Below are 14,062 nucleotides of genomic sequence, written 5' to 3' on the forward strand. Positions count from 1 at the left end.
TGGACGACGTTGGCCACGTCAAGCACATCTTTCTTCTGGAGCAGCTCCAGAATTTCCACCTCTGCCATCGCCTCATCTGCAGACCTAAAGATTGGTTGATTTGAGCGTCATGCGTAGTAATTGTTTAGGATTATACGGATTGGCATATTGATGACGGAATGTGATTTGAAAGGTAAAATATGAAATGTTAGTTTACTGTAACGATTGCTCTCTATCATTGAGCTTGATCCATGATAAGATACCTCTGGTCGTTTGCAATGACCTTCATGGCGACCAGCTGCTGGGTTTTGTGGTCTCTGCACTTGAGGACTCGACCGAAGGTGCCCTCACCCATCAGCTCCAGGACCTCATAGCGGTAGGCGATGTGGTCTTTGATAACCTGCATTTAACACCCCCAATCATAACTTAGAGAACCAAATGTTAATAAATATGAATACATCTGCCTGAACCCAACCAAGCCCATTCTTCTACTCTGAAGGGTTTGTGGTAGGATCCCTCAGGAGGACACCTGTTAGTATTTTCCATCTTGTAGTGTCCCTCACTGTCATCATAACCATGGCGGAGGGGGTATGTCTTCTGAACCTTCTCTTCAGCTATGCCAAGGGACCACACCTCCTTGTACTGTTTGATTCCTCTCCGCTCAAACGGTGTCAGGTGTTTTCTGAAGACCGTCGAGGCGTCTGTGTGCAGGGAAAGAAACATGACACAGGGAGCATGTTGAAGCCTTGTACTCAGCAGGAAGTGATGGCTTGATGAAAGGGACAGGCATCCGTTTCTTCATGAAGGTTTGAATGCTATTTCTCTGCAAAAGGGTTGAGAATGTGCTGTGGTCTTTTTAAGTCTTAACTCGTCTCAAGGTTGATGATGAGATGGTAAACTAGGGTTGGTCTGAAAATGTCCTCCAAGCAACAACATTTGGAGTCTAAATGTATGTTTTTCCACGTCCTTGGACTGCAAAGCTTTAGTCTCCAATGTATTTTTTCGTAACTAATATCAGATCAAACATTGTACGGACAAAACTGTTGGTCATTGTAACAGCACAAAAATGGACATGACTCACTTGGGGGCCTGATGTAACGGTTCTTGTCCCCATTAGGGGGGGGACGCCCTTAATTTGGCGGGCCCTCCCTCCTGTCCCTGGCTCCGACCGGTCTGGCCCCTGGTCCAGAGGTGGGCGGGGCTGCGGCGCTGGTGGAGTCCACCATGTGCTCCCAGTTGGTGGACTGGTGGGGAGAAGAGTCCTCGCTGGAGCTGGGACTCTGGAAGTGCATCAGAACCCACGGATGCTGCCTGGCCTCATCCGGGGTCATGCGCTTCGCCGGCTCGTATCTTAACATCGCCAGATCAACAAGAGCAGGCATCAACATATCTGCAACACGCTGGATGAGGAAGACATTGTTTCCTTCTATATGAGCTGAATCATTTCCCGCCAATGGTCACGACCTGACCCCTGGTTCTAGTGCGACAACCTCCGGGACTACTTTGTATGTCCTCACAACAACTTGACATAATACATGAGCGAGGACTTGGGGACCGTATCACACATCACACTGGGGTCAGAATGGAGGTGCACCTACTCCAGGCAGCTCTGGATGAAGTCAAGGAAGAGTTTGTTCTCCGTGTCCAGGGCCTTAGACAAATGGCGCCTGGCCCGGCGTCTGCTGGTTCTTGGACCTGCATCAACGTCACACAACAGCATCACACAACTGAAGTACACAACGACCAACCACCATTGCGTCGTGTCACTGGGCGGACAACTTGAGGATGGTTTAGTTTCTACTCACCAGAGAGCAAGTTCTCAAGCGGGGTGTCCTTCAGCATATGCTTTGGGGGAACACCCAGCAGCTTCAACAGAACACGCACACCAACCCATTAGAAAAACCGAAGGGCCTTGAAATATTAAAGCTAACCTTACGAGGTATTCATTACCTTCGTCATTTCCAGCATCAGCTCGCACTCGTCGCACACTTGGAAGAGGACCACGCCTCTCTTGAGCTCGGCTAAGATGCAGCCCAGACTCCACATGTCGATGGCCTTGCTGAAGACCTTGGTCAGAATAACTTCGGGGGCCATGTAGATCAGTGTTTGGGCAACGGGGGCGGCTGTGGAGGAGGACACGGTTCCTCTGAAACAGCCTCCTTTAAAGATGGGTGTTTTTCGGTCAGGGTAAAGGACAAGACACTCACTGTTACGACGTTCCAGAAGGCTCGCCCCAAAGTCAGCCACCTTTATGACCTCTGAGTTATCGTGTGATAGGAGGATGTTCTCCTAAACAGAAAATAGATATTGAAACCCAAAGACATGTGCATAAAGTGTATATTCTAACTGAATGTGTCAACATGGAGGACTCGGATCATGATGAGGCTCCTACCGGTTTCAGGTCGCAGTGGATAATGCCAGACCTACTGAGAAGCTGGAGAGACTGCACGAGAGAGATGGCATGGTTCCTCACTTGAGAGGTGCCCAGCCCTCTGAAGTGTCTCTCCTTCATCATCTCGTACAGGTTCTTTCTGGAAAGATTACATATTCATTAAGCTTTGTCCTACGTCTTTCTCTCTTTCTCGCCTTTGTCAAGAACAATTATTTGAAGCAACATTTGCATTGTTATTGGGACTGATATTATCAATTGCAAACATCTTGTTTGTTGTTTCTACATGAGTGGGCAGGATATGAGGCTTTTGTTTTCCAAACCCACCCCATGAGGTCAAAGGTGATGCACAGATGGTCACGGAACTGAAAGTACTCCTTCATGTGGACGACGTTGGCCACACCATCCTCATCGTTCTTTTGGAGCAGCTCCAGAATTTCTACCTCTGCCATCGCCTCATCTGCATACCTAAAGATTGGTTGGTTTGAGGGTCATGCATAGTAAATGTTTAGGATTATACGGATTGGCATATTGATGACGGAATGTGATTTGAATGGTAAAATTTGAAATGTTAGTTTAATGTAACGATTTCACTCTATCATTGAGCTTGATCTATGATAAGCTACCTCAGGTCGTTCGCAATGACCTTCATGGCTACCAGCTGCTTGGTTTTGTGGTCTCTGCACTTGAGGACTCGACCGAAGGTGCCCTCACCCATCAGCTCCAGGACCTCAAAGCGGTAGGCGATGTGGTCTTTGATAACCTGCATTTAACACCCCCAATCATAACTTAGAGAACCAAATGTTAATAAATATGAATACATCTGGCTGAACCCAACGCAGCCCGTTCTTCTACTCTGAAGGGTTTGTGGTAGGATCCCTCAGGAGGACACCTGTTAGTATTTACCATCTTGTAGTGTCCCTCACTGTCGTCATAACCATGGTGGAAGGGGCATTTCTGCTGGATCTTCTGTGCATCTATGCCAAGGTACCAAACCTCTTTGTAATTCTTGATTTCCCTCCGCTCAAACGGTGTCAGGTATCTTCTGAAGGCCGTCGAAGCGTCTGTGTGCAGGGAAAGGAACAAGACACGGGGAGCATGTTGATGCCTTGCTCCTCAGCAGGAAGTGATGGCCTGATTGAATGGGACAGGCTTCCTGTTCTTCATGAGACACTTGGGGTTTAAATGCTATTTCCAAATGGTTTAAATGGTGCTGTAGGTAGGATTCAAGAGTTGAAAAGAGAGATAACAAGATGGATTCCCCAAACCAATCAGGGTAGAGACGACCTGATGGATCAGATACGAGCTGGCAGACTTCTGCAATCTAAAGGATCCGCTAAAGGGACCGGTAACCGATCACAAATCTCACCAAGCGTTTCGCTGACGGCGGGCCGTTTCTAACAACTTTGCATTCAAATAATAGCAGTTACATTAACTACAGCACATTAAATGGGAAACCCCTGGCCAAGGCTGTCGACAGATGAAGATTTCCGCTACTAGTGTGTTTACCTGCTGCGGTCATTCGTTTCCAGTACTTCTCCTGTTTCTGCGCTCTCTGCTGCTTTAGGTCCAAGATAGAAAACACACGCACGCACACACACACACACACACACACACACACACACACACACACACACACACCGTGAAGAGACATCCTCTTTGTAACATTGAGAAGATGAGAGAGCGATTGTGACTCAAGGAGCCGTTCGCTGACCAGGATAGCAGCAAGGCGGAGGGGTCTCAGCTGGGTCTTGGTGCTGTCTGGGAGGACGGGGGTCTTCCCCTTCCTAAGAGGAGCCTTTTTCACCGCCGCAGACTTTAAGGCCGGCGGGGGCAGGGGGTCAATCCCTTTGATTGGCTCCTGAGGGAGGAAGGACGCAATGGTTATGATCCCAGTAGACGTTGCTGAGCGCTTTGCGTCAAGGTCATTTGAATTAAAACACTTATGTGTGTCTGCAAATCAGGGTTTCATGTGGTGTTCTACATGTCCTTTTCATCCCATAATACAGGAACGCACAGGTAGACGTACTGGCAACCACCATGATGAAGTGTGGCTCACTTTCTCAAAGATGTATCCAGCTTTACCATTCAACATGTGGATGTGGATGCACTTTACACATAGCGTATAGTGAGGCTCATCTGAAAATATTTAAGTAATTTTGCCATGCAGGTCACTAGTGGAAGTTCACCAGGAACACTGACCAGACCACCAGCATGGCGGAGGGCTCTCTGCTGGGTCTTGAGGGGTGGAAGGATGTTGGTCGTCCCCTTCTTAAGAGGAGCCTTTTTCACCGCCGCAGACTTTAAGACCAGAGTGTCCTTCCTCTTGATCGGCTCCTGAGGGAGGAAAGAAAGACGCAATGGTTATGATCTAAGTAGACCTTATTGAGCGCTTTGGATCGATGCAATTTGAATTTGAATTCAAACTATTTTTTGTGTTTTAGCAAGTGATCAGATATCACTGGCTAATGCACTGACCTCTCATTGCACGGGAGAAATATTTGCACGGGAATGATTTGCCGTTCAATTTTAGCAAGCAAGCATAAAGTACAATCAGATGTCACCGAATTAGCCAATGGGTCCAAACTAATGAATCGCTAGCATTGCAAGGCATCCAGAAAACCAATACACAGTATTGTCTTTCTAAACTATTCACCGCTCGTTCAGCCCTGAATTAAGTGTCCGTCCCGACTCTAGATAATATGTGTCAGGGGAAACCAGTCTAGAAACCATTTGTTCATCTTCCCTTTTATAATTGGAGCCTTTGTTGAAGTAGCAGAGTGTTAACTGTTGATGTATATCTCAGTGGTGTTAGTGGTGGAGGAAGTACATGAAAGCCATACTTGAGTAAAAGTACAGATATCTTCCCAGAAAATGACTCTGGAAAAGGTCAAAGTAAACCAGTAGAATACTGCTTGAGTAAAGTCTTAAAGTATCTGATATTAATTGTACTTAAGTATCAACACATACACACTCTCTCTCACCGACACACACACACACACGCACGGGCGTGTGCTCCGTGTGCATGGACACAGCCACAGAAAATGTGTGTTTAGTACATGAGCTTAAATAAAACCCTAAAATTACCCATAAATTACCCTCAAAATATTCATGCATAAAACTTACTTACTTACTTTTATGTAGAACTTAAAGAACATAAACTCGAGAACTATGTACAGTCAACGCCAACTCGACTAATACATCATGAATCAAATCTTACAACCGACTTGAAATGATGTAAGTCATATGGACATGTAGGACACGAGCGGACTAGCTCAGCAGGAACACTGACCAGGACACGATAATGGAGGAAAGGTCTCTGCTGGGTCTTGGTGCTGTCTGGAAGGACGGGGGTCTTCCCCTTCCTAAGAGGAGCCTTTTTCACCGCCGCAGACTTTAAGGCCGGCGGGGGCAGAAGGTCCTTCCTTTTGATCGGCACCTGAAGGAGGACAGACGCAATGGTTATGATCCCAGTAGACGTTACTGAGCACTGAGGTAATTTGAATTAGAATTAGAAAACTTTTTTGTGTTTTTAGCAATCATTCATCACTGGCTAATGCAGTGACCTCTCATTGCATGGAATAATTGCATGTTAATGATTTGCTGTCAAATTCAAGAAGCAAACATAAAAAATACTCACCGAATAAGCCAATGGGTCAATACTCCTGAATCGCTAACGTTGTCAGGCATCCAGAAAACAATTACAGTAGGACAGAGTATTTCTCTCTTTCTTAAAGGTCCCATGGCATGCTACTTTTTGGATGCCCTTATATTGGTCTCAGTGGTCCCCTAATACTGTATCTGAAGTCTCTTTCCCCAAATTCAGCATTGGTGCACAATTACAGCCACTATGAGCCAGTCCCACAATGAGCTTTCCACAAACGTGCCGTTTCTGTGTCTGTAGCTTTAAATGCTAATGAGGAGGAGAGAGGCGGGTCAAGGTGGAGAGTGGGGGTGTGGCCCTGAGCAGCTTGCAGCTACGGTACCACGTACGGAACCAGACAGCACGCATGTTTACAGTGGATGTATCGCAATGGCTCGGATTCATAATCTCATCCGGAGGCGCACACAGCTTTTGGCCGTGTTCTGTAAAATATTCTAGAACAATTCAGGGGCTCCGGCTGGAGTCCTGGTGCTCCATATCCAAATAATATCCTATAATATATAGATATCTATAGAATATCATATATATTATCACGGCCAAAAGCTGTGCGCCTCTGGAGAATATTATGAATCTGAAACGACTGCGTCGGGTTCTCCGACGTCTCTGGTTCTTCCACTTCCACATCAATCTGAAGCACAGACTGAACCCCGACATGGAGGAGAAAGGGATTTTTGCCATTTGTGGACTACTGTTACTTCCACACCGAGACTCGTAGAGGGGGTTATCTCGGCCGTGTAGGACACTAGCGGACTAGTTCAGCAGGAACACTGACCAGGTCACCAGCAAGGCGGACGGGTCTCAGCTGGGTCTTGGTGCTGTCTGGGAGGACGGGGGTCTTTCCTTTCCTAAGAGGAGCCTTTTTCACCGCCGCAGACTTTAAGGCCGGCGGGGGCAGAAGGTCCTTCCCTTTGATTGGCTCCTGAGGGAGGAAGGACGCAATGGTTATGATCCCAGTAGACGTTACTGAGCGCTTTGCATTGAGGTAATTTGAATTGGAATTAAAACACTTTCTTGTGTTTTTATCAATCATTCATCACTGGCTTATGCAGTGACCTCTCATTGCACAGCAATGAATTGCCGTTCAAATTCAAGAAGCAAACATAAAATGCAATCTGTTGAAACCAACCTCGAACTATTTGTTCATCTTCCCGAGATATTGTAATTGGGACCTTTGTTGGAGTAACAGTCTCAAATATTGTTTGCAACCAAGTGGTGTTAGTGGTTGAAGAATTACCCGGAAGCCATACTTGAGTGAATGTACAGATATCTTCAAAGAAACTGACTGGTAAAAGTAAAGTCACACAATAGAATACTACTTGAGTAAAAGTCTTAAAGTATCCGACATTAATTGTACTTATAAGTATTCAAAAAATAAACACACTCTCACACACAGACACACACGCACACTTGCACACGCACACACCCGCGTGCTCCGTGTGCATGGATACATCCACAGAAAATGTATGTTTAGTACAAAATGAAGCCAACCAACCCTCAAAATATTCATGCATTAAATGATCTTACATTTATGCAGAACTTCAACTTGAAATAATCGTACAAGAACTTAAAGAACGTAAACCAGAGAACTATGTACAGTCAGAGCCAGCTCGAATCATGAATCAAATCTCCTTACAACTGCCGCGGAGGTTTGAGTGACATGTCTGCTGGCCCTCCCTCTCCCCTTATTACCATTGGACGGGTGCCCATCTCCCACCTGTACACTGTAGGCCTACCTACTGGGTGGGTTGAGAGCACTTGTCAATCAACGTTACAGTTCTAGCTAGGACCACACCATTGATTGGCCAAACCTGCTGTTCCCACTTCCAACATCATGACATTTCTAATTGATCCAGCTTTTATATTGTCGCGGAGATGCAAAAGGGGAAATGTATCGAAGTAAGGAGAGTAGAGTTAGGTTAGATATCACGGAACCAATATCCGTGATATCAATTTGGCCAAAATATAACTTAGGCAATTATGCTATGAGGCTAACGATTTGAAATGATGTAAGTAATGTGGACGTGTAGGACATTAGCAGACAAGTTCAGCAGGAACACTGACCAGGACACCATCACGGCGGGGGGGTCTCAGCAGGGTCTGGGTGCTGTCTGGTTGGACGGGGGTCTTCCCCTTCTGAAGAGGAGCTTTGTTCCCCGCCGCAGACGAATAGACCAGCAGGGGCAGATCCCAGGTGACCGTTTTTTTGATCGGCTCCTGAGGGAGGAAAGACGCAATGGTTACGATCTCAGTCGACGTTGCTGAGTAGAATTAAAACACTTTCTTTTTGTTTTGCTAATCAGGGTTTCATGTGGTGTTCTACATGTTCTTTTCATCCAATTATAGGCTACAGAAACGCACAGGCAGACATATTGGCCAACACCATGAAGTGTGGTTAATTTGACCAAAGATGTAGGCCTATCCAGATTTAACATATAGGCTACCATGTCTATGTGCATGCGCTATACACATAGCGTTTAGTGTGTGTGTGTGTGGGGGGTCTCATTTAAAATGATTACGGTCATATGGACGTGTAGGACACTAGCGGACTGGTTCAGCACGAACACTGACCAGGCCACCGTCACGGAGGACGGGTCTCAGCTGGGTCTTGGTGCTGTCTGGGAGGACGGGGGTCTTCTCCTCCTGAAGAGAAGCCTTGTTCACCGCCGCAGACTTTAAGGCCGGCGGGGGCAGAGGGTCCTTCCTTTTGATTGGCTCCTGAGGGAGGAGCGACGCAATGGTTATGATCCCAGACGTTACCGAGCGCTTTGCATTAAAGTCAATCTAATTAGATTCAAAACACTTTTTTTGGTCTGCAAATCAGGGTTTCGTGTGGTGTTCTACATGCGTGATTAATCTTCTCAAAGACATACCAGATTTACCATATCGGCTACGTCTATGTGGACGCACTATACACGTAGGCTACCGTAAAGTGGGGCGTCTCACATGAAATGATGCAGGTAATGTGGCCATGTGGGGCACTATAGAGGACTAGTTCAGCGGGACCACTGACCAGGACACCATCACAGCGGAGGGGTCGCAGCTGGGTCTTGGTGAGCGCTGGAAGCACGGCCCTCTTCTGAGCAGGAGGCTTGGGCTTGGGCGCACGCTTTGGGAGGCGGGCGTCCATGTTCCTCAGCTCCTAATGACGATACGATACAAGGAGAGGGAGGTTGTGTCAGATAGGCCTACTTGATATTCATAATTATAATATATTTTAAGATTGATATTTTTAATACGTTCATAAGGGCAGATGAAGTTGACGAAACATGGCTAACAGGCCATAATAATAATAATAATAATACATTTAATTTAGAGGCGCCTTTCAAGACACCCAAGGTCACCTTACAGAGCATATATAGTCATCATTCAAAACTATGTAAAACAGACTAGGAATAAAAGGAAAACAGAGGTTAAACATGAAGAATAATAATAATTAATGACACTCAAAGACGCCTAAAGTGAAGGGGGGACCTCACTAACCACCACCAATATGTAGCACCCACTTGGGTGATGCACGATGATGAGAGGTCGCCTGTGATGGTTCTGTCTCACAATGGCGCCGGGCGGGACGTAACTTAATTTATTATTATGAATAATAATATCATTTTTACTGTTGTGATAATTACTATTATTATTATTTATTATGAAAAGTGAACATTTGACGTGAGACAGAACACAACTATTATCAACCCGAAACCTCGACTTCGATGATCTATTAAACAGGTGCTTAAAGTTGTCGATATAACTCAAAGAATTGCTGCCTAATTCAGTGACTCCTCATAAACATTTAGCCTTACAATATCAAGACGCGATTCTCAAGTGCAAAGAGATGTCAGAGAACTGTGTCTGAACTAATTAATGCCAATTGGGCCATCTTGAGGGCCGCATAGAGGCCTTGATATCACGGGGAAACGATTCAATTCCCGAGGGAATCATTCGATTTTTTTTCTTCGGTGTTTGATAGTCACGGAAAACCTACCTTTGTTTCCTACTGGATGAAACCGTCAACTGGACCGTTCGTTCCTTGCAGAAACAATACTGAGACTAAAGACACCAATTTATTATCAGAAGGAAATCATCGAAATCGTCGAGCAATATCTCTTCGGGTCAGAAGCGTCTTCAATATGAGTTGTCATGACAAATGCAAACAATAAAGGTTCTGAGAAAATAGATCTCGATATTGACGCAGCTCATTGTGACGTCATGAGAGAGATGATCTCTCGACCGTGGCCGTGTGTTTGTCTGTGTGTGTGCGTGCATGTGTAGGCCTATACATTATAAATATTTCCGTGAGATCACCATATTTAGGCCTACTGAAGACTATTTCGTGGCATATAATACAACTATGAATAAACTTCTTGCCACGGTTTTTGGCCTCCAGAAGAGCTTGTAACCGACACATTTTAATTAAGGGCTGCACAATTGAGTAGCCTACATATTAATTGAAGTCCTGATTTTGGCCCGCGCAATTGACTAATCGAGAAAATTGAAGCCATAATAATAATAAATGTATAAAAAAAATATTTTCCAAACATAAATATTGATCTGATTTTGTTTGACAATTATTAAAAAAAAATACTTGGACGACTTGATGGCTGCATTATGGTTACCTAACCTCCATATCAGTTCAAACGATTAATCAGATAAACGATTAAACAAACGCGAAAGACAGGGCCTATCAACTCCTAAACAAAATAATCCTACTAATCTGCCAATTTCTGAATGAATCATTAAAATAGTTTCATCGGTGTGTAATGAAAAAAATCGAACTATACGGCAGAAAGTCACGGACACCTACCGTGGTTTTCTATTGGATCAAATCGTCAACTGGACCGTTCGTTCCTTGCAGAAACAATACTGAGACTAAAGACACTTATTTATAATCAGAGTGAAATCGTCGAGCAATATCTCTTCAGAACAGAAGCGTCTTCAATATGAGTGCAACAGTTGTCATGACAAATGTAAACATTAAAGATTCTGAGAAAGAAAATCTCAAAATGTACTCATCTCATCTCATTGTAACGAGATGACCTCTCGACCTTTGCCGTGGGTTTGTCTGTGTGTTACTGTGCACGACATTATACATAATGTCGTGAGATCACCATATTGACTGTATGATGGCATGAGATATGAACACACTTCTTTCAGAAGAGCTTGTAACCGACAATGGGCCCATTTTAATTTAGGCCTGCACGATATTCCTTTAAATCATAATCTTGGCCTGTGCAATTGACTTATCGAGAACATTTAAGTCATAATAATAATAATAATAATAATAATAACAAAGGTAGGCCTATATAAAAAAAACATCCAACAAATAAAAAAGAAATCTGATTTTGTATGCATTTCAATTCTGTTAATTTATGTGCAATTAATGTGTTATAATCGTGCAGCAAATCCCTCCCAATTATTAGGAGGGAGACTTTGAGAATTCATAAAGGCCTGGCTGGCTGTCGTGAGTGGAAGCCTGCAGGTTCTTAATGTCGGTCACCTCATCATTATTATGGGCCTTATGAAAACTGTCATACAGAATCAAGCTCCATATAGGCCTTCATGTGAAGCTGTAATGATATCAACCACAGACAGCGCACAGACAATAACGATGGTTCACCTACCTTTCCATTTATTTATTTCCGACAGTAATTAACATGTATAGGCCTACCTAAAGGCTACCTCATGCCCACCTGGGAGAGATCAGACACAACGGTGTATGATTTATTGGCCAGATATTATCAATCATGAACCACTGTCCCAGAATAACATGCAATAGACGGTGGATTCCTCCAGATATATGCAGTTATTTATTCCAAACATTAGAAGTCGATTGTGACCCATCGTGGATTTTTCCTGTTGCGTGGACTCTGATGAACGCAGACTTGGATAATTGTGTACACATAGGCCTACAGATATGATGATGACAAATGACCTGAAAACATTTGATGAAGGATTAACTCATTTTTTTGCATTCACAGTGGGGTAACATTACGGACAGCTATTTGTGACCTATCGTGGATGTTTTCATGTACTTGTTGACATGAATAATCGTACACAATCATACAGATATCAGAATGACAAATTAAAAAAGGGTTGCTGTCGGGAGCTTCGTCCCGAGGCCCGCCGTGCTTCCACTGGAACTCGCGGCTGCTGCCGCTTCAGTCGCCACTCAGAGCGCGATACTGCCGGCTCTGCGCGGTCGTGCGCTCTCGTTCCACAGTGGGCAGCGGGCTTCAGCATCACACAACGCAGGCAGAAGGACCTCGGATCGCCCAAAATTGGTGCCCTAATAAATTCAGCTCTTAACCAGCAATCACCCTTACGCTGAGTGCAAATCCATCCAAGTTACTTAATCACACATACAGCATTAGTTCATAGTTTATTTTATAAAGTAGGCCTACAGTAATAATAATAAAAAGCGGGTATTATAACAAAAATATAAAAACAACATAACATCTCCCCCACCCTCCCCTTGTTATTAAATATGCTTTATAAATAATACATATGATCTGGTTTCGCTGAACCACGATCGGCCATAGTCCACAGTCGGAGTCCGACCGCGGGGTGCCCAGGCCAGGAGGATGGGTGGGCTGAATTCAAACGCCAGCCTGCCCCCAGCAAAGGTGAGGAAGACCTGGGATGAAGCTGCTTCAAGTTCAACCGGGTAACTCGACGCCTTCCGAGGTTCCTCCAGCGACACGCGTTTCTGCGGAGCCTCGGGTCCCCCCAGCAAAGTGCTGAACACTTTTTCGTGTTTGTGTTTTTTAATTAATTAAATTAATTATTAATGCTTTTTCTTAAATTGCTTTTCTTTCTTTTCTTTCCCACACATTGCACATATAGGCCTACCCCTGCAATCGTATTATAATCTTATTATAATAACAGTTTAACTGTATCAAAATATGCTCCCCGTATTCTTACAAAGTAAAAAAAGAGTGTGGCAACCCCGGCTCCGGCACATCTCCCCTGGAGGCCCAGGGGAGATGTGGTATAGGCCTACGGGGTAGATACAGTCCATTTCCACCAGATGGCGCCAGTGACCGCATTGGCGCTGTCACCAATCGGGATGAGCAGCACCTGAGCAGCAGGTGGAGAAGCCAATAGCCGTTTTCAAGGATCAATCAAGTCTCTCGTGGTTCACGGGTGGAGAGACGGGTAATCGAGAGACCGAGGAATACCAAGAGGGCTTTAATTCCGGCCAGAGAGACACGTATGCCTATTCCTCCCAGGCGTTTTGTTCTATTTGATAGCGGTCATTTTGTTTGAAATAAACGTGCCTTTTTTACTTGAGCAAGCTGAAACTTGTGCTTATTGGGGAGCGGCAGGTCACTCACCGAGCCGGGTTGCCAAAGTGTGTTATGTTAACGTAAACCGGGTGTGATGGGAAAATTAGGAATGTGCCATTCCTGACCCCCTTGGTAAGGTCGAGGAGCACGGGCTCCAACTGATAAGGCATGGCTACGTCCCCCTTTATGACATCCCGAGAAGGTTCGTCTATTATTTAGATAGTTTATTACCACCTGGTTAACCAGTAGGCTACTATAGCTTAATTGGGGGCAGAGGGACCTGTCTGCCACTGGAAGAAGTCCTTGCTTTTGCCGACGCATAGCACTTCTCCTTGCGGAGCTCTTGGAAAGACGCAGGGCAAAATCCCATTGGAGGCCTCGGATGATTGTATGTTTGTTCGTATGCATGTATTTTGATTGTTGTGTGCTATTGTACCTTAATTACTCAATTAAATGAGAAAAACTGTTTTAAGTTCGGATGACTCTATCCTCAAACAGTTTACACAGAAACGATTGACGTGGCACAATCCCTATGACCAAACCCCTGTAGCGGCTGGATGCACCACTCAGCTCCCCCAGACTCCGGAGTAGCACCAACTGGACGAGGTTTTTAGTGTTTTTTGGGAAGACAGAAAAGGGCAACACAGGTTATTGTATGCCTCAACAACGTTAGTTGAGAGGCAACGAACAACCAGCAAAAGAAAATTAAATCAACCAAAAAAAACAAAAAACAGCAGAGGTGGCGAGATC

At 44.9% G+C, this 14,062-nt stretch overlaps 1 protein-coding gene and 1 long non-coding RNA gene across 2 annotated transcripts; both read right to left on the reverse strand.

Moving 5' to 3' along the window:
* LOC132453040 (uncharacterized) lies at positions 1–1,134 on the reverse strand. Its single transcript, XR_009524564.1, has 3 exons — positions 1,061–1,134; positions 243–680; positions 1–84 (listed from the first exon to the last, which is right to left on the reverse strand). It is a non-coding gene; the product is annotated as an uncharacterized LOC132453040 (long non-coding RNA).
* Positions 215–3,363, reverse strand: LOC132470051 (dual specificity tyrosine-phosphorylation-regulated kinase 4-like). The gene is made up of 10 exons (XM_060068174.1): positions 2,995–3,363; positions 2,696–2,836; positions 2,372–2,510; positions 2,187–2,268; positions 1,930–2,102; positions 1,785–1,845; positions 1,578–1,674; positions 1,124–1,329; positions 583–680; positions 215–379 (listed from the first exon to the last, which is right to left on the reverse strand). Exons 1-10 carry the CDS (start codon positions 3,135–3,137, stop codon positions 215–217), a joined length of 1,305 nt encoding a protein of 434 aa, XP_059924157.1. The 5' UTR covers positions 3,138–3,363.
* Positions 3,364–14,062: the final 10,699 nt, after the last annotated feature.

Source organism: Gadus macrocephalus, chromosome 2, assembly GCF_031168955.1.
Source record: "Gadus macrocephalus chromosome 2, ASM3116895v1".
Lineage (NCBI taxonomy): Eukaryota > Metazoa > Chordata > Actinopteri > Gadiformes > Gadidae > Gadus > Gadus macrocephalus.